The sequence below is a fragment of the Netta rufina genome, assembly GCF_964035555.1.
Source record: "Netta rufina genome assembly, chromosome: 2".
NCBI lineage: Eukaryota > Metazoa > Chordata > Aves > Anseriformes > Anatidae > Netta > Netta rufina.
Window position 1 is genome coordinate 81673653 of NC_140124.1, and position 18643 is coordinate 81692295.

The 18643-nt window shown below is 39.7% G+C and overlaps 1 protein-coding gene across 4 annotated transcripts in view; it reads right to left on the reverse strand.

The window, feature by feature from the left end:
- The window catches only part of TRIO (trio Rho guanine nucleotide exchange factor), a 243363-nt gene that overhangs the window by 49570 nt on the left and 175150 nt on the right, over positions 1–18643 (reverse strand). For all 4 annotated transcript variants that reach the window (XM_084281722.1, XM_084281723.1, XM_084281724.1 and 1 more), the window contains exon 34: positions 17208–17451. In XM_084281722.1, the coding sequence (XP_084137848.1) occupies positions 17208–17451 (244 nt within the window). The remainder of the gene's footprint in view (positions 1–17207; positions 17452–18643) is intronic.

An 18643-nucleotide genomic window follows, 5' to 3' on the forward strand; every position in this document is an offset into this window, starting at 1 on the left:
CAGTTTATTTCCCAACCACCCTTTCCTTTCAAGCTCTATTCCCGAACCGTTACTTCTCCACAGTAACTTAGTGAAAGTAACTGACAAATATTAAACACTACTATTTTTTGATTTAGTAGCATTATTCTAAGAAAATTTCTAAGTTGTTAAAACAAATTACTGCCCCTGTTAACATCTCACAGAACAAGAGTTACCATTTCTCACTTCCACATCCCAACTAAAAATAATGAAGCAGTACATGCATTTTACATTCTTTTTCTGAAAGAGCTTACTGTACAGCATCCCGGCAGGTTACGCAGCAGACTCATTTCATAACTGCTGCCTTTCCCATGCAGGTCCTTTCTGTTATACTCTGCACGTTTTGATTGGGGTCAAGAGGGAGGGGAGAGTAGAGGCAGAGAGAGAAGGAGAAAAGCAAACATCCTACTAAGATCCTATGACTGGAAAACAATCCCAAGACAAACAAACAACCCTCCTCCCCCAGCCCGTTATTTCTATCGTACTTATCTGTACCTAAATCCAGGATCCAGTATTTACAGCCGCTCGGCTGCCCGTTGCTGCAGCAGGTAGGGTTCACTGAATGAAGTGATCCCAGCGTGTCGGTCTGCTTAATCCTGTTTGGCATGGCGAGGAGTCAGCTGGTCCGATACCCCCAGCTTACAAACCCCTACTCGCCTGCACCCCAGGGATGTGTTACAGCTCCTCCGGGAGGTGTTCACACAGGCAGCATTGCAAGCAAAGCCAGCAAATCGAGGAGGTTGCTATTATCTCTGCAGCCTGGTCTAGCCCACTGCCCTGCTGTCAGAGCAGCTCCTCTCTTCTAGGGATGCTCTCCTCTGACTCACTGAGCACGGTTCCAGTCTTTAAATTCACATGTGGGAATAGCCAGATGCAGCAGATTACACTCTACCGTAACTACCCTAATTGAGGCTCAAGTTCATCTTAAAAACACAGTCAAGCAGATATTTTTGCTCCCAGCCTCCAGAAAAGATATAGCCTGGCACCTCTACAAAGCTTTATAGCAACTGGAAGGCACAAAGCCCACCTTTAACACCTCCTTTTTATGTTACAGCGCACAGCTAGTTTTCAATGCTTTGGGCTAAAGCAACAAGAAACACAAAAAAGACGGACATTTTCCGGTCAGCTACAGCATGCAGCTCTTGCTGTGTAGCTCCCATTTTCCTTCATGAAATCTGCACCAAGTTACCCTTACCTTCATCTTCTCTCCAGCCTAGCTGGTGACAAAGAATAAGAAGTCAAATGCTAGAAAATCCATAGCTTTTCATTAACTCATTTAAGGTCCTGCCCTGGTTTAAAGCAGATTTCAGATCTATGCAGTTCTAAGCTCATATTCTGTGAGATACATTTCTAGTTTATCATACTGTCTGCTTGTTCAGTAAACTGAAACTGCATGAAATTTTTTTCCAGTCTATGCATTCTTCACTTAGCATACCACACAAGCATTTGTCCCAGAGGATTCATTTTTGTTTCTTAACTAAACACTTGTAAAACCTATAGAAGATGCTTGGTATCTTCTCCTGAACAGCTCATCATCTAATTTTAGAGGACATACAAAAAGCTACAACCACTAGATAGATAAACATCTAGGAGGCCAAAGCAAGGATTAAATTTCTGTAAAAACAGTAATGAAATGCTTTCATCATACTGTCATGAAAAAGGGCCATAAAGAAGTGAGATTGAACAAACAGTACTGCAAAAAAAACCCTCAGCATGTAGTGGGAAAAAAGAAAAAGCATTAAGGAGGTTGCCAATGATAACAGTGCAAACAATTGCATGTAATGAAAGGAAAGGTAGGAATTTTATGTGGAGCTGAGAGCACATAGTGACCTGAAGCCAAAGAAGGCTCACCATCAGCACTTAACACAAACTGGATACACACATTAACCTGTTTGCAGTATTAAGGAGCTGTGTGCACCCTCCACCTGAGATTAAAATTTTGTTTTCTTCTTATTTCTAAGGAAAGCCATCCTAATCTCTGAAGTAGTTTCTCTTTCATAGCGTCCTTCACTGAAACCATTAATTCTGAATCCTTAACATTTTTCTTCTGACCCAAGATGTGTTTCAAATGACACTGAATTCCCGAGGGGAGGGGAAAAAAAAGAAAAAAAATCTTCTTTTCTGAAGATAAACGATTTAGTTATTTTTATAGTTTGCCACCTACAGTGAGACTTCCACTAAGGCTAGTTTATTCTTCATGAAATTGTAGAACATCTGAAAGTGATTCTAGTTTCTAGTTGTTGAGTAAGAAAAATAATAAATGAAACAATCCTTTTCCACTACTCCCCAGCAGTTCTCACACACATCAGACATGCTACACAATAACCAGCCATTCTTCCTGTAGTTATACTCAAAATCTTTAACATTTCGAAAAAGCTAGTGAAGTCACCTGTATAGCTTTGAAATACTGATTTCCAGAAGTAAGAAAGCTTTTGACTAACACACAGCAAAGTTTGTGTGTGTATATATATATATTTCTATATATACATATATATATGTGTGTGTGTGTGTGTTTTAAACTGCATATAAACTGACCTTATAACAGCAATAACATATGCAGGAAGATATTTGAAATGCTGTGGAAACCAAAGCATTTGCATCTTGCTACTGCAACTAGTCCTTCCTTTTCTCTACTCAACTTGAACACCATTATTTTCAGGTTTTGCTTTGATCCTTTCTCAGAAGAGAAATCTGAAAAGTAAATTATGGTGGCGGTAGGGGGCGAATGACCACATGAACAACTACATAATGCATATCTCACAGGTTACTTGGTAAAGAGGAATGCATCAAGAATATGCACTTGTTATCAATAAACAAAATTGCCATAAAAAGCCCCATAGCACCACTAGAGTGGAGACAGCACACTCCACATGAACATGCTTGCCGCGTGGTTGTGGCTACCTGTAAGAAATTGATTCAGAGACATCTCAGTGCATATACTGAAACAATAGCTATAGCTACGGAACCCATGGGGACCATTATTTAGTACCATTATCATCTTAGATTAGCCTGAAATACCTAAAGATGTACCACAAGTATCAATCTCCATCTGAGGCAGTGACCTGTATCAATATATGTATTTTGAAGCCCAAACAAGCAGCCTATTAATGCTTTTCTGTGGTTTACTTCAGGCTCTACTACAAAGCTCTCTTTGTCCTTTAGCTCCATCAGCTTGTCTGTATTCCAGAGTCTTATTCTGCTTTAGCTCTCCTGGTCTGCTAGAGAGCTCGTTCTGCGACTCCTCACCTCAGACACTTTTCATAGGAACTCATCCTCAGTAATAACAAACCAGCCAGGTAGCCTTAATTCAGCAGACAAGAAAATACCTACGTGCAGAACACCTTTAGGCAGAAACAAGGCTTGGGCACAGAAGAGCTCGGACTGCGTGATACGCATAGCACAGGGGCACAGAGTTGCCCCCACCACTACCCTCTGCTTAAATACTTCTAGAAGTCAGCTCAATGGAAGAACAAGCTCAAATTAGATTCACGAAGAAAAACACTCAAATAACAACCCATGCCATTTGGCAGCATCTAAAATAGCACTTCTTAAAAGACAAAATTAACTATTTCTTTTTTTCACCTTCGCTGTTGCAGAGCTGAAAGGCATTTTCTCAGCTGAACAGCTTACGGTGTTTCCTTCAAAAAAGTAGACAGTTATCAATCCTGCTGATAACTGATGAAAGGCCCTCCAGACCCCTACCCTTAGCAGTTTAAGACTTCACTGGTGAGCAGTTTTTCTTTGATCTGTGACAAAAGAAGCGTCCTGGTGAAAATTTTCTCATCAATGGCTATTTCAGTCAAAACAGTCCCCTTACGTTCAAGACAGCATTTTGAAAAAGAGACTAAATCCCAAAGAGTGAACAGAGAAACCAAAAAGCCCAGCAGTTTCTAGAAGAGCACTGTATATTCTCAGGAGATTGAGTAGTGCATACCTTGTATGCCATGTGCAAGTGAAGCATCATGCCCCTATCTATTAGACAGCAAGGGAATAGGATTAACTATCTGCAGTTAATCTTGGGACTCCCTGATAGACAACATCAGACCGACAAAAACAATTTAAGTTAGTAGGTTTTGCCTGCTCACCCAGAACAGAAGGAACAGCTCATCAGCCTCTGCCTCTGCTGGTCAACAGCTCTGCTTGCTGCAACTTCGGTGTCTCAGAGGTACTAGCTGCAACCTGCTGCGTCTGAAACCATTTGCCATGGTATGAGCCCCCGGATGGAAGTGCTACTTCATTTCTGGGTACTATTAGCCTTGCATGTAAGGATGGAAACATTCATCTCTTTTGTTTAAGATGACAACTGGAGTTAAACTGACTGCATTTCTCTAAAACATTTGCATGGTAAGAGAAACAACATCTTAACTGACATTAAGGCAAGGATAAACAGCATTCCAGCCTAATCCTCCTAAGGCCTCATTACTTTTTGCACCATCTTGGGTAAAACAAGCAAAACAAGAAAGGGAAGCTAATAAAATGCAGAAATTTCATTTTTAAACACTTGTTTAAGTTGAGACCTTGAAAAAAAAGCCCAAGAACCAATTTTTTTTTTTTTTTTTTTTCCCCTTAATACCTATTTTTTGCAAGGAAAAAAGAATTTCAGAGATTGTAATGGGGGGGGGGGAAAGGCTTCAAAATACAATTCTGTTCTCAAGCAAACTACACCTGTCTCTGAAATCTTCCCCCTCTTATTCCAGACATTCAAATTAAAAAAAGCAATTCCCATATTTTGAAATCTGTACTACAAAGACACTTGGGGAGAAAAAAAATAAAATCCTGTTCATCTTAGAATTATAGAAGCTAGTTGAAATTAATAGAAGCATGATTCTTTCATATTCAGTTCTGCCAGCATCTAAACGTCACAATTTCAAAATCATTTTTCAAAGTTGTCTATAAGGCAATTTTTTTTCACCATTTCGAAGTGCACTGTTCTCAGAATTTTGAGTCATGCTTCCGCATGTGGGAGAGAAAGGACTCAGACTTCTCCAGAACTGTGCAGGACCAAAGACCACCCAGACCTAGGAGTCAAAGTTAGACATAAATCTGTAACTCTTAAAATTCTTGCACTAAATTAACATTGCACAAACCAACTGGAATTTTATTTACGCTGTGCATTGCCCATTTTTAAAAATAATAATCAGGCGGACTTTGCATACAAACCCTATCTTTGGCAAGTTAGCATCTCTATCTCACAGCAGAATGCTCCAACACAACCAAGAAACTGCGGACCAGCAGAAATGCATCGATAAATAAATCTGAGGTTGAGCCTTCATAAGGTGAGTTCCCACACCACGATTACAATTCTGAAAGGCAGCTAGCTTTGCCTTTTCCTCACCGTACAATGTGCCCACAGTTTAGAGGCTTGGAGCACAGCTGCGCCACTAGGATCTGGTTTCTTCAGCTCCACACACAAAGATCATCCTGTTCCCAAAACCCAGCCTCGCTGCTCCTCGCTCTCACAGATAACACTGCCGGTCTGCACGGCGTGGAGTCGTTCTCACAGCGGCTCTCTGCGTTTACATTCAGCACGTTGTTTCCTGTTCTTTCCTACCCGTGCTGCCAGCTGCCAAAAGCACTCTGCACTGAATCAGTCAGAAATTGTACTCTGCAGTGAACTGTGTCAGCGTCCCTGATCTGGGATTTCTAAGAACTCCTTTCAATCCAATTTCAATTAAAAAAAAAAAAAAAAAAAAAAAAGCAATGTTATGTTTTTGAGTTAAAGCTATCTCATCAGCTAGTAAACCTGGGGTAAGTATTTTCTGATTGATGGTAAAGAGATATTTTCAGCTGGAGGATGAATATCCCTCTCCTTTCTACATTATGGGTAAGGCATTTGTCAAGAGCAACTGATATCAAGACACTGAAGTACTCAGGCTTTAATTAAAACTGCTGGGAAATGAACCATTTATCCAACTATTCAGTCAGCAAGGCCAGGATCTAAACAAGCCCTTCCTGTCTCCAGCTTTGCAGAACATGCCCTAGCTGTTGCTCATGCCTGCAGTAAGAAAGAATATCGAAAAGCACATGACATACAAAACTCTCTCATCTTACTCATTAGGCCGTTCCTTTCTCAAATTTTTAAGCCTGTTCTGTGCTGTAGCCAAGGAACTGGAGTATGTATACCCCTCCCAAGAATGCAGAGGCCTTTCAGAGAAATGGTGAGACGTTCAGTGTCCCTGGCTTTCTGTTTATCTGGAAAAGCTTTGGGAAAGTTCTGACTCCTCAACAGTCACCACTGCAGAATGCCAAATCAGCTTGAAGGATCCCAGCCACTGTCAGCAAAACCACAACAAACCAGCTTCAGATAATTCAAACAAAATCTTCTGGGTGAGTCCAAGGAATGTTGCTCCACATACATGCACCACTTAGCAAAGGGTGGGAGGGGAGAAGAAATATGCCATGCCTCGTCTGTCCATTGGAGAAAACAGAAAAAGCGTTCCAAGCGAGAAATACTTGCAGTCCTAATGAGACATATGGAAGAAATGCTGGATTTTGACATTAATTTTATTATCCAAGTCACCCTTAAGCATCCTTCTCACTGTTTTGTTTACTTGGATTTTTTGAAGTAGTCTCCTCAGCCATATTTAGAACACCCTTTCTCTTCCTTCCCCCCTCCAAAGAAAAAAAAGGAATCAGCTTGTTGGCAAGAAAAAAAAAATCCAGTCAACACAGTGTTGTTCACTTTTCCAAACCAGTTGTAACTGCACATACAGGAATTGGGTGCTTCTTAACATAAATCTCTGCTCATTATCTTAACGGGAAATGCATGCAGACAAAGATAAAAGGAAAGGATGGATGGGAATATATTCATCCAAAATCTTCAGAATATTGAAGCACATTCCTGACTTAACATGAATTTAAGTCACTTAAAAGGAAAATGAACATGTCTAGTAGCCAAATTAGGTCATTAAAATGAAAGAAAAACATTTTTAATATCGGATGCACAGTCCCCATAACAAATATTGATACTGAAATTCCATGTGTACACGTGTATCCAGAGAAATTGCTTCTGCAATCTGCCTGGGCTACTTGCTGGTCAATACTGCTGATCGAAATACATTTCTTATTCCACTTCTGCTAAGTTCAAAGTGTACAGAAACACATTTTTGTTAGTTCCAAAGAGTTTTCATCAAGACTTTCATCACTTTTCATCTCTGCTGAGTACCAGCCACAAACCAACATCTTGCTTTTTCTGGTAGCAGGGCAGGCACTTGTGCACTGAATACACCTGAAGGACGTCTGGATTTCAAGCACTAGTGTTCAACTAGTGTCTAACACCTTGCATACTTTCACAGATACTTTTATTATATAAAAAGATACTTCAGTAAAATGAAGTAACCTCCAACAAGTCCTCTCTAGTACATCTAACAGCTGAACGAAATCAGAAATGGGAATTTTCTCTCTTTATGTATAATCAGGATTTCACATGCTGCATATTTATCAGTTATAACCAGAGCTTTGTTACTAACCATATTTAAGCATATTTGGAGCCTAGCCTTACCACAGTGAGAAGGGGAATAAGGGAGCAACAAGCCCGCAGCAAAGGGGTTCATTATTCTACTTTGCCTATCAGATATTAAAACACAGAAACACTAGAGAACAGGTACTGCCAAACAATTCCCCAAATGTGTATTTCTGCCCTGTAATTAACATTTTTTCTAACCACTCTGAATTTTAGATGTAGAATAATTCAGTCCTGAAAAAGATAAAACATTTTTGTTTGGGTTACACAGTACATGTTTTACCTCCATTAAAAAAAAAAAAGTTAGGTTTGAACCAAAAACCAAACCCGTTCACACAGTTCACAAAATTGAAAGGAGTATACTTTGTACAGCTTGCATCATCACCACTCACCAGAACGGTGATAATGAAGTTATGAAATGGCCAGTCTGATTCTAGACCTCAAGTATTTCAGAAAGTAACTAGTCAGTCGAGACAACAATGCCTCTTCAGCGCAGCAATTAGAATTGAGGTGCAAGAAAGTATTTTTCATTGCCAGTTCTCCTTTCTGAGCTAGCTCCTCATGAACATGCGTGCCATCATGGTAGAAGTTTTATATCAGTCATACTTAATTTTATCTGAAACTCTTTTTTAAAAGGTAATAGTGCCCTTCAAAGGCTTGAAGTTAAGACAAAACTGTACTATCTCCTTCTGCACATATCTTCAGGGCACAGCCTAATGTAAGTACTTTTTCTTTAGATGTTACTCTGGACCTGTAACCAGACCTCTGAATCAGTGGTTTACCAAACTGATTCTGGCACAATTGCAGTTAGTCCTACCAAATCTTCAGGATGAAAGGATTAACATATCCAAGCCTGTTCTACTAAATCAATCAGCAATTAGAGCACACATGTTTTATTACCCTTAAGACAATGTGAAAAGTTAGCACAAAACACACTAGGATAGACCAACAACCTAGTCAGGCCATGATAAATATCCTCCTTCAAATGACTAGTGATAGATAAAAATCCTAAGACAAATGCTTAATAAATTTGGTGGTTTTCACCAATTGAGTTTTTCTGTTTAATACTGCCCAAAACAAACATTAATCCACTCACTCAACCAGTTCTGTTATTTATTAGTTAAAACTTCCATTTAATATACTTTTCTACCAATGAGCCCCATTTTCCTTCTCATTGTCTTTTATGATCTTTGTCTTCAATACAAATCCCCCACCTTTAACACTCCAATTATCTCCTCCTATTATTCATAAGGGGAAATACTACCTTTTAAGAGCTTTTAGGTCCCATCAGAACAAATGGACAGTCCAGTACAAGGTGGGTGCTACTACAAGTGAAGATAATTTCAAAGGAGAGCCAGGGGAATTAAAGAAAACAACCAAACCAAACCCCCAAAATCTGTAAGGAGGAGTAAGGAGGAGGGTTTTACTTTGAATTTCCTTATCAGTTTTACACATGCTTAGCCACTAAATTATGTTGTGCCTTAGAAAATTCTGCTCCATCACTCTTTCACTGAGAAAAGGAGCAGAAGAGAGAGCAATCTCACAGTTTCCCAAAAGAGCAACAACATGAACTTAAAACTGAAGACCTCATTTACTTCCATGTACCTTAAGCATTTCTGTAGAAAGAAGACCATTCAGCCTCACTAGTTCTTTACAGGTGCCTTCCTTAGAAGCTTTCCTCCTCTTAGCATATTTGCAGGTTCTCACACACAACTAGATTTACCTTGACTTTGTGTTTAAGGAATCTCCATATCACGTATTCCTTAAAGCTTACATTAAGGAATGAACACATACCTAATCAGGCTATGATCACACCCAAACAGAATAACTCCATTTGAAAAGAAATATTTTTTATGATTCATTTCCATTTCTTACACCAAATTGTTGTATTTTAGGGCAAAACCCATGCAATTCTGACATCCCTGCAGACTCTAACTGGAGTCCAAGAATTGAGACCACACTTTGAACATAACAAGTCCATGCTAATGATTCCAACTTTTAACACAGGATGACCCAGGTTGAAAGGGACCTCATAAATTCATCTAGTCCAGCCTTCTGATCAGTAGCTGTATCACCAAATGTGCACTCATAGCAGTAATAAAATATTGTATAATGAAATGGTGGTTTGAAACCAATGTCAACAATTTATAAGAGGTAAAAAGCATCTGTTAAACAACAACAAAACAAACAAAAAACCAACAGTATCAAACAAACAAACAAAAAACCACAACCCAACCCTTCTGATATAGCTGCATTAAAAGTGATGAGCATTTCTGGTTTAGCACATGCAACAGAGACTAATTTACTCTCTGATTTCAGGAGAAGTGAAACGAAGTCAATAAGATGCATACTTTCAGCAGCCTCCTCACAAAACCAGAATTGGAGGAAGTCAATGGGCTGCAAAATCCTCCAACTTCCACCTGCAGGCAGGGAAGACATCAGGCGATTACGTGACGGCCTCCTGAAAGGTGCACAAGAACATCCAACTCTAGCCTGCTCCCCAACTATTTTCTCCTCTCTTCACACAACACAAATACTCTTTCCAGCACCAAGTTTATGAACACCAACCATAGCAGCACAAGTACCAGAAAACCAGAGAGCCAGAAAAGGAACAGACGACCTTATGGACAGCCACTTTACATAGTTTTGTGACAGAAGAAAAACTGATAGAGTCAAATTACCCAGTCTTTCGGAGCACCCTCCCTGCCGAGGAGCTGTCTCCCACCCCAGTGCCCTTCCCCTCTGCCCTGCCAGGCTGCTCCTTGTGGAAGGGAAAATCTTCCAGGCTGCTCTCGGCAGGCCAGCACCAGCTCCGAAACACTGCTTAATGCAAAAGAAAACACAGGGCACAAAGGCACCCTCAACGAGTAGTTTCTACCTCTAAAGCAGCTTTTTTAACGATTTGTTGCACTTCGGACAGTTATGGAAAATAAACACTCCAGGATGCTCAATTGCAAAATACTAGCAACACTGCAGTGTACAATTTTAGCTTGGACTCTGGTCTGCCTCAAAATCCTGGTTAGGCAAAAAAAGCTGCTGTCAGAAAAAGGCTAATTGCAAGTGAAATAACTCCCTGGGGAAATCTAAAGCCATCAGAATTGCTGCTTTATATCCACCTTCTACCTCCCAGAGATCAGCTGTGCAAATACATCTGTTCTGAAGCAGATACTTTTTACACAGTGATTTCCTTTCCATCTGCGATTTATAAGAGAAAATACATTTGGCAGATCTCTGGGACCAAAAGTACATTCCAGCCCGTATTACAACGTTTCTTCTTTTGCTCACATATAATAGCGAACTCCTCAACTGGGCAAACAGCTTTCACTACCTCTGTACAAAAATCCCAGAGACAAATTAACCACGTCCTTATGCCTGCAATTAGAGTCAGCATGGGGAATGCAGATACATCGGACAGGTCTTCCTGGACTGGGTTATGGTAGAATACTTCTTAAATTAGAGGCAGATTTATGCCGAAATCACTCCTATGAGTGCTTTGAGCAAATGCAAACTTGATTTATAGAGAACTCTCCCAGCAATTCAAACTGTGAGATTCAGTGAATCTTCAAAACCCATGCTATCTAATTTAGGACTGAACAACGCCAGGGAAGCAATTCGTACAGACTCTGCTGTTTGTTCAAGGCTGAATTAGAATAGTACAGCTATAAAACTCAATGCAACAATTATGACTGAACAGCCCACAGGTAATTGCTGACATTTTACTTAAGTTTACTTATCCTCAAAGCATGGTTTTAACCGCAAACTTAACTGAAAACTGTGAGGTGGGAAAGGCAGGATAGAGAATTCTTGTTTTACTTCTACACTGCAGCTATTTTATTTACTTGGACCAGAGCATGAGAACATGTTTTTAAAAAAGCCCCAACTCCCCCCTTCAAGTTATCTTTGCAACAATTAGGCTATCGATGCTTCTTGGTAAAATAGTTGCGATTACATGGAAATCTATGATTTATTAGGCTTTCAAAACAACTGGTAATTGTGAAGTTGGACTTCAGCTAATAAAGTGCCTGCACCTTTTCAAGTTCAAGTTCGCCTGGTAACTATCTTGAACTGACACCGCAGCAAGACATTTATATTTTCTTGCTAATTCAGACTAGCAGAGTGTGAAATCCAACTGACTGCCCAGCTCTGTATCCTGTGAGCTGCTCCTGAGGCTTTCCATCAGCTGGTTATCTGGATGGGCAGCCTGCTATTTGGAAATGCTATTAGGAGACAATTGATTCATCAAGATCTTAAATTAATATTAAGCATCTCGTATGCTGTACCATATTCCTCAGTATCGCTTTCTGCATGTGATCATATCTGCCTGTGCAGCAGGAGCTAATCCCTCGCTGTACTGTGCCCTGGAAACCACAGCCTGCACCTTTTGCCCCCTGGCCCCAAGGCAACAAAGCAGAGCAAGCAACATACCTAGTCATTGTTACGAGTTGCTTTCCCTGTTGGCCTGGGTTGTAACTTTTTCATTTCCTGCAGCTGCAAAGGTTGTCAGACAGTCTCTCAGAGGCAATGCTTTGGCTCTGAGCCACACGCCCAGAGATCTTTGTCCTTAACTCATGGCCCCTACTTTGCTTGCTCACAGTCTTAAAACAGCAAATCTCCCCCTTCTGCAGCCTCCCTCTGCTTTTAAGCAAACCATTGCTGCTTAAGCCATGTTTTTTCTTTCTTTACTCCCACTGCAAACAGGCAGTCCATCTTCATTTGCTCAAACTGGATTCCCGTTTTACTTGATCAAATTCTGCTGCTGTGCTGTTAGAACTTCCTCTTCCCTCCTCGCAGTATTTGGGCTCCACATGGAAACACTCCATTTCTCAACCGTAACTTTCAAAGTTCTCCATCACATACGCGATGTTTCACCTTTATTCTCTTCCCTTTGCCTTTCACCTAAAATTAATACTCCGAACAGAGGGTCTCCAGTTTTATGACATCAAACTTAAATGCAACAAATTTGAGACTGTTTTATCTCATCCTGTGGCCTCAGCTATAAAATGCCTCTCTTTTCTGGGGAAGTATCTCTAGATCACCCATTCAGTATTTTTTTTTTCTTATTCCTGGGTAGGAGGTCCCTGTAACCATTCAAGAAAAGCCTTGACACCTCAGACACAGCTCTTCAATGAAGTCTGTCTACCTTTATGTCAGCTCTTTGATCCTTTTTTATTACCACAGATACTTTGAGAGATGCTACAGTTGGTGAAAAAAAAAAAAAAGACTGCTGAAAAAACATTTTTCAGTTTATGGCACCAGTAAGGACTGCATCCTCAGAGTAAAATCAAAAGCCAGCATTCATTACTGTTGCAGTGCACTGTACATCCCACCACTTTACTAAGGTGTCAACCACCTTTCGTATCTGAGCAAACCTGTACAGATACTCGTATTTTAAGTTGTAAAGCAGGCAGACATTGTACCTGTCAAAACACCTTTGTGGCCAAGTTTTGAACCAAACAGATCGCAACAACATTTGGCAATGAGATGTGGTCCCCCCCTTAAGTGTAACTCATAATGACGACGTGTAACTGTAAGCCTCCTGAGCAAGGGTTTGTTGCTCCTTGTTGCTCTCCAAACAGTGACATCTGCAGGAGGGATATTTGGGACTAACACAAATTCTCCAGATTTCGGAAGTACTCGAAGTTGGAAAAAATGGTGAACTTTCTGATGTAAACAGGTAAAAGATTTACAAACAATTTTGAATACCTGCCAATTTTTTTTCTGAACTTACAAGCTTAATTTTGTTATACTAAATCTTCTGTCCCTTGCTTTTTTACCCAAAGCCTTGTGGCTATATAAATGCCCTGCAAACAAAGGAAAGAGAACTGTATATATAAAAAGAATGTTCAACAGAATGAAAAGAAACCTTGTTAAAAAAAAGAAGAGAAAAGCACCAAATAAAACAACAGGAACATTCTTTCTCACCCATACTCAATAACATGTGGGGAATCATTGGAAAAAAAAATTGTTGCCGTATGTATTACTTGTGAAAAACATGTTCTTCCCAAGCTAGTAATTTATTTTTTTTTTAGAGTGCACCAACTGTTATTCAGCCTCTTCACTACCCACTTGTTTGTCTTTTTCCCTATTATAAAAGGGATTGAGATTTTTTAAAATGTGCTCATCTGTAAAAATGCATATTAAATTGATTAAATGACCCAAATAACTTATAAAAATAGATTTGATATCCAGCAGAGCAAGCAAGAGGTCTGGAATCTGCAATCAACTCCCTGTAAATGACTATCCATCCACCTCATGAAAGGCTTTTTTCTATGTAATCCTTCCCCATACTATTAACTACTATAAAATTCTTAAGAGTAAAGATACTGTAAATATTTTTTGTACCCCTTGATACCGATTAGATGTTTAAAATAACAGACATTCTCAGAGGACAAATAAGATCTACAAAGATCTGTACGCAAATGAAGAGAGTCACTTTCTGGGCTGTCATCTCATCTTCTAACATGAGAATAAAACAACATTTTTCTTTCGTGGTTAACAGCCTGTGGACAGAAACTGAATGACCAAGATCAGCTGTCTGAACTAGGCTTCACTGAACATACAGAAGATTATTAAAGCAGAAAGTATTACCCTACTTTGGATGATCCTCACTTCAGATAATTTACGGCATTAAATAACCCAACACTTTTGTACTTAGTGATGAGATGTGACTTTATGCAACTTAAGGATCAGCTGTAAATTAGAAGAGGTTTGCCATTTCAGAACTTGGATGCTCACTTCATCTCTGACATCACATGGTTTTCCAGCTTGTTTAGTCAACAGATGGCACTGCTAAAAACTATTGAAAAGATCAAAATTTACGGTCCGTAGAACTTGAAATATGAGGCACCAGAAAAACTTTGAATATTGTTTCACAGAAACAGATGAAGTTAGAGGATATTACTAAAGATCTACAGTGTTCAAACTATACTGAAAGGAGTGCAAAAACTTTTCACTTAATCCATTTTTATAAGCTAAGCACTCAGCATTCAAGCAGCTATCCCACTGCTTTGCTGATGGTGGGTCATCTCCCCTTTTGCTTTAGGATTACATAAAACCTCTCTCTTTCTCTGAGCCTTGTACAGCAGCTTGAGATGCCAGACAATATGCAAATGCCAGACTCATCTCTGCTGCACATCTCTTAACCCATGAACTGTATAGAATTACTCACACCTGATGCTCACACAGTGTGACGTATCACATACATTTGCAGACCTAAAAACTCCAGAGGGCAATATCCTCCTTTGTTAAATCATTCAAATACTCTGCAAGTTTTACTGCATTGTAAACAAAAAAATAAACAAACAAAAACATGTATTAAAAAGGCTGAAGTTGCAGAATCAATCACTAGAAATCTAGGAAATTTAAGACGTGTTAGCCCAAGTGCAGGAAGGTCTGCCTTGAATTATTTAAGTCATTCACTTATTCTTTCTTATGAGGGTGTTTTGTTGTTGTTGCTGTTGGTTAAGGGTTTTGTTGTTGCTTGGAAGAATTCATACCTCAATCAATGCCCACAATGAACAATACTTAAAAACTGAGATCATCATCTAATTGTTTTTCCACTCTTCTGATTAGCATATTCCCCAATGTCTTGTTTACAGATCTTTAATCAAATCCAGCACTTGAGAAAGAACAATTGCTCTCTGAGATTGTCTCAGGTACTTTTCACTACGTGGGGGAAAAATAATCAAAGCACTCCACCAACTTTCGTTAATTTTTTTTGTAACCCCTCTGTGCAATGAGTGCTATCAACCTCTTTCAAGCAATAAAGAGCTGAGTTATAGACCAAAGCCAAAGCATCCTGCGGTTTCAAGTGCACAATCTAAAGCTTTTTTTATTTGCCTCTCCAGATTACTTAGCGTTATATAATAGGCTGCATGTTCAAGACAGTTCAGAGTGACTTCAGTCACATGCACGGGAAACTTTACAAATCAAACATCCAAGTCCTAAAGCCTGACACCCAGTAATGTGGGAATAAACAAGTAGCAGCTGCTTCTTATCAGCTGGGGTTTAGATGGCATGCAATAACATCACACAGGAAGCCCGTGGCAGAGGCAGGAACAGAAGTCACTTGAGCTTGCATTCAGCCCTGCAAATCATGTCGATTCTAGCATTTGCCTGCTCCTGTTCTTCAACGTCCATGATCAATAAAATTAATTAAACCTCTTCTTTTTCCAATCAATATGTCAATCAGAAACTAAATTAATTTTACAGTGCTCTGCCCTCTTTTCTCCCCAAACAAACGCTAGAGGAAAAAAAGCAATACATATTACATCCACTGAAAGTAACCTCTCAAAGACAAAAACAGCTCTGTGTCTCCCTCAGGAGTCTGACAGGCCCAGTGTTCTTGATATACCATCTATTGTCCAGTACAGCCTGCCTCACTTAATAAAATTATCTGCATTCAAAGGTGAAGTCCCTAGTTCCAAAGGAAACTGGATTTATCAATTCTGTGAGTATTTAAAAAATAAAAAATGCCTGTTAACATTTCCATGATTTCACCCCCTTGTACAAGGAAGAAATGTTTTAGTGATACCCAACTGCATTTTCAATGTTATCAAAATAACTGCGAACTTTTTCTTCCCAAATGGTTACAGGATACAAGAATTCAAAGAAGTATTACAACTAAATCCTTCAGATGTTTTTATCACCCCACATTCAGGAAGTTCCTGCCGTGCGTGTTCCTGATGTAAAAAAATACAAACTCTCCCTTTTTTAAGCAAGCATATTAATACAGGGTCTGTATTAACTGAGAAAAACTGTTACGTGCTAGCTGGGATGGACTGAATAATTAAAAAAAATACGAGCATATTTATGAAAAACTCTCCAAAGACAAAAGTTTGTGTTTTGGAAAACAAGTTTTCCCCAATACCATTTTCTTACTAATCTTGCTACTTGCAATAACAAACTTTTTGAAATGCATCTTTTTTCCACAGCATGTAATGAAACACCTTCTAATGAACTGGCTTTTATTTATTTAATTATTTAAATCCATACTGCTTTCTGGTAGAAGGCTTCAAATTCAAATGGTTTCAAATGAAGCAAGCAAACATCTTTTCCAATAACTACCTACTCATGAGCCTGGGAAGTTTACTAAGCCAAAGGACTACAGCATAGCAAAACCTTAACTATCAAACAATTATCAGATTTTTACTGCACTCTTCAGGGGCCCATTCTTCCATTCAGAAACAAAATTGAAGTAAGATTTCAGAATCTATCTACGCTGGAAAAAGAAATTAACTTTGCCACTGCTTGTCTGGAAAACTCATTGAAGTAAAATACAGAACTCCAAATAATCAGTGCCAGGGCACATGGGTGTATTTACCTCTTCCATCACTGAGCCTGACTATCACAACTTTTTAATGCACAGTTTCTAAGTGAGCTATTGTTATTACATGCAGGAGATTTTCTTCTTCCCCACTTTCAGTGCACGACAGGAACAGATTTTCTTATTATCGAAGCTTGATCTAACATGAGACGTAACTGTGTTTACCACGACATAATTTGCCTAAATCTCTTCCGTGTCTTCAGCCACATTTTCACAAAAAATCTGCTGCTTATTTTGGAATAGACAGCATGGCTGTAGATTCCAAAAAGCATTGTGTTTTATCTAACTGAAAAATTAGAAACCAAAGCAGAGCAAGAACACTGAAGTTCCCATTTACGAGGTTCTCCCTATTACCCCGAACTCATGCTGCTGACTAGAGACTTGTTTTTCATCATTTCTTACCTTTGTGGTTAAAGATCCCCTCCATCTCCATACTACTGCGAGAGTGAGCGATGCAGAGGGACCCGCAGGGGACCAGGCCTTCTGCGGCTGGGGACCGATCCGTGGTTCGAACCAGACACCAGTCAGGCTTGTCATGGGGTCGCTCCAGGACCTCCACGGTCTGCCCACGGCGGATCGTCAGCTCATTACTGTTGCAGGCGGTGAAGTCGTGGATTACCACCGTCAGCTCGCACCCACCAGACAACTGTCAGGGAAAACAAGAACAAGAAGCCAGATGAACGCTCGTTATCAAACCATCCGTCACATACCGTTACCTATTTAGGATTCCTGGCAGGATTTGTGTTTTGGATGAGATAGCAAGCTTCTGGGGCTTTCCACATCAAGAAGGGATCATCTCAAAACCAAGCAGTTCTGATGTTTTAGTACAGATTTTTAACTCTGCTTGTCTCTTCCTGTGTTCAAAATACACTGCTTGTGACAGTGTTGGGCGGAGGATTTAAGCAGTTTTTCTTGCTAGACTGCTCCTTACCCTGGAAGTTGAAGTAGCAGCCACTTCAGAATGCTTTACGGTTGATAATTTGCAGCAAAAAGACAGATATTGCTAAATACAATCACTCACGAGCTTTATCATCTTGCAAACCCAAGGCAGAAAAGCGATCTTTTTCAAATGAGCTTAGTGTCCCATTCCCATGTCATTTACAGTTCTACATATATGCAGGTCACAAAATCACTCAGGATACTCCATACATAAATATAAAAATCAGCATAAACTTCTTCACATAAGATTCTCAAATACTTAACTATCTGATACAAACCCCACATTTACTTGTAACTTCCGCCTTCTTGCTGATTCCCCAAATAAAACCACACAAACTGGAATTAAAAGCATGCAAGCTCAGGGTTTCCCCCCCAACTCCAAAACACTTTATTATAATTTTTTTTGCCTAAGCTTATGTTTCCTCTCTTTGATTGTTTCAGCTGCTTTGATCTGAAAATTATTATTTCAGCTTTGCAAAGTTCCCAAGATTGCTCGGTGCCAGAACACACACCTAACGTAACCAAACAGCCTGGGAATGCCTTCTCCTTACACGAGGCAGCAGTGTTCCTGGCTACTTCAGATTTTCGTGTCAGAAACCTTCAGGATGCTGCAGTGCAACATGCACGTTAGATCATGGCTGGTACACCCCTTCTATGAATTCAGTAGCTTGGATCAAGCCAGTGAACTCCTCCAACTCAGGGCAGTAACCCCGCAATGCTTTACACTTGGACAAAGGTGGACAAACACTCTGTGAGAGTTCCAGCTCTGGCTGATATTGAGGCATGTGCCTCTATACCAACATATTGAACCATTCTCACCACATTATTTTTGCCTATTGCATTTAGGCTTTTAAATGCAGCCTACATCCTACGAGCTTTAGGAAAAGGAAGTAACAGCC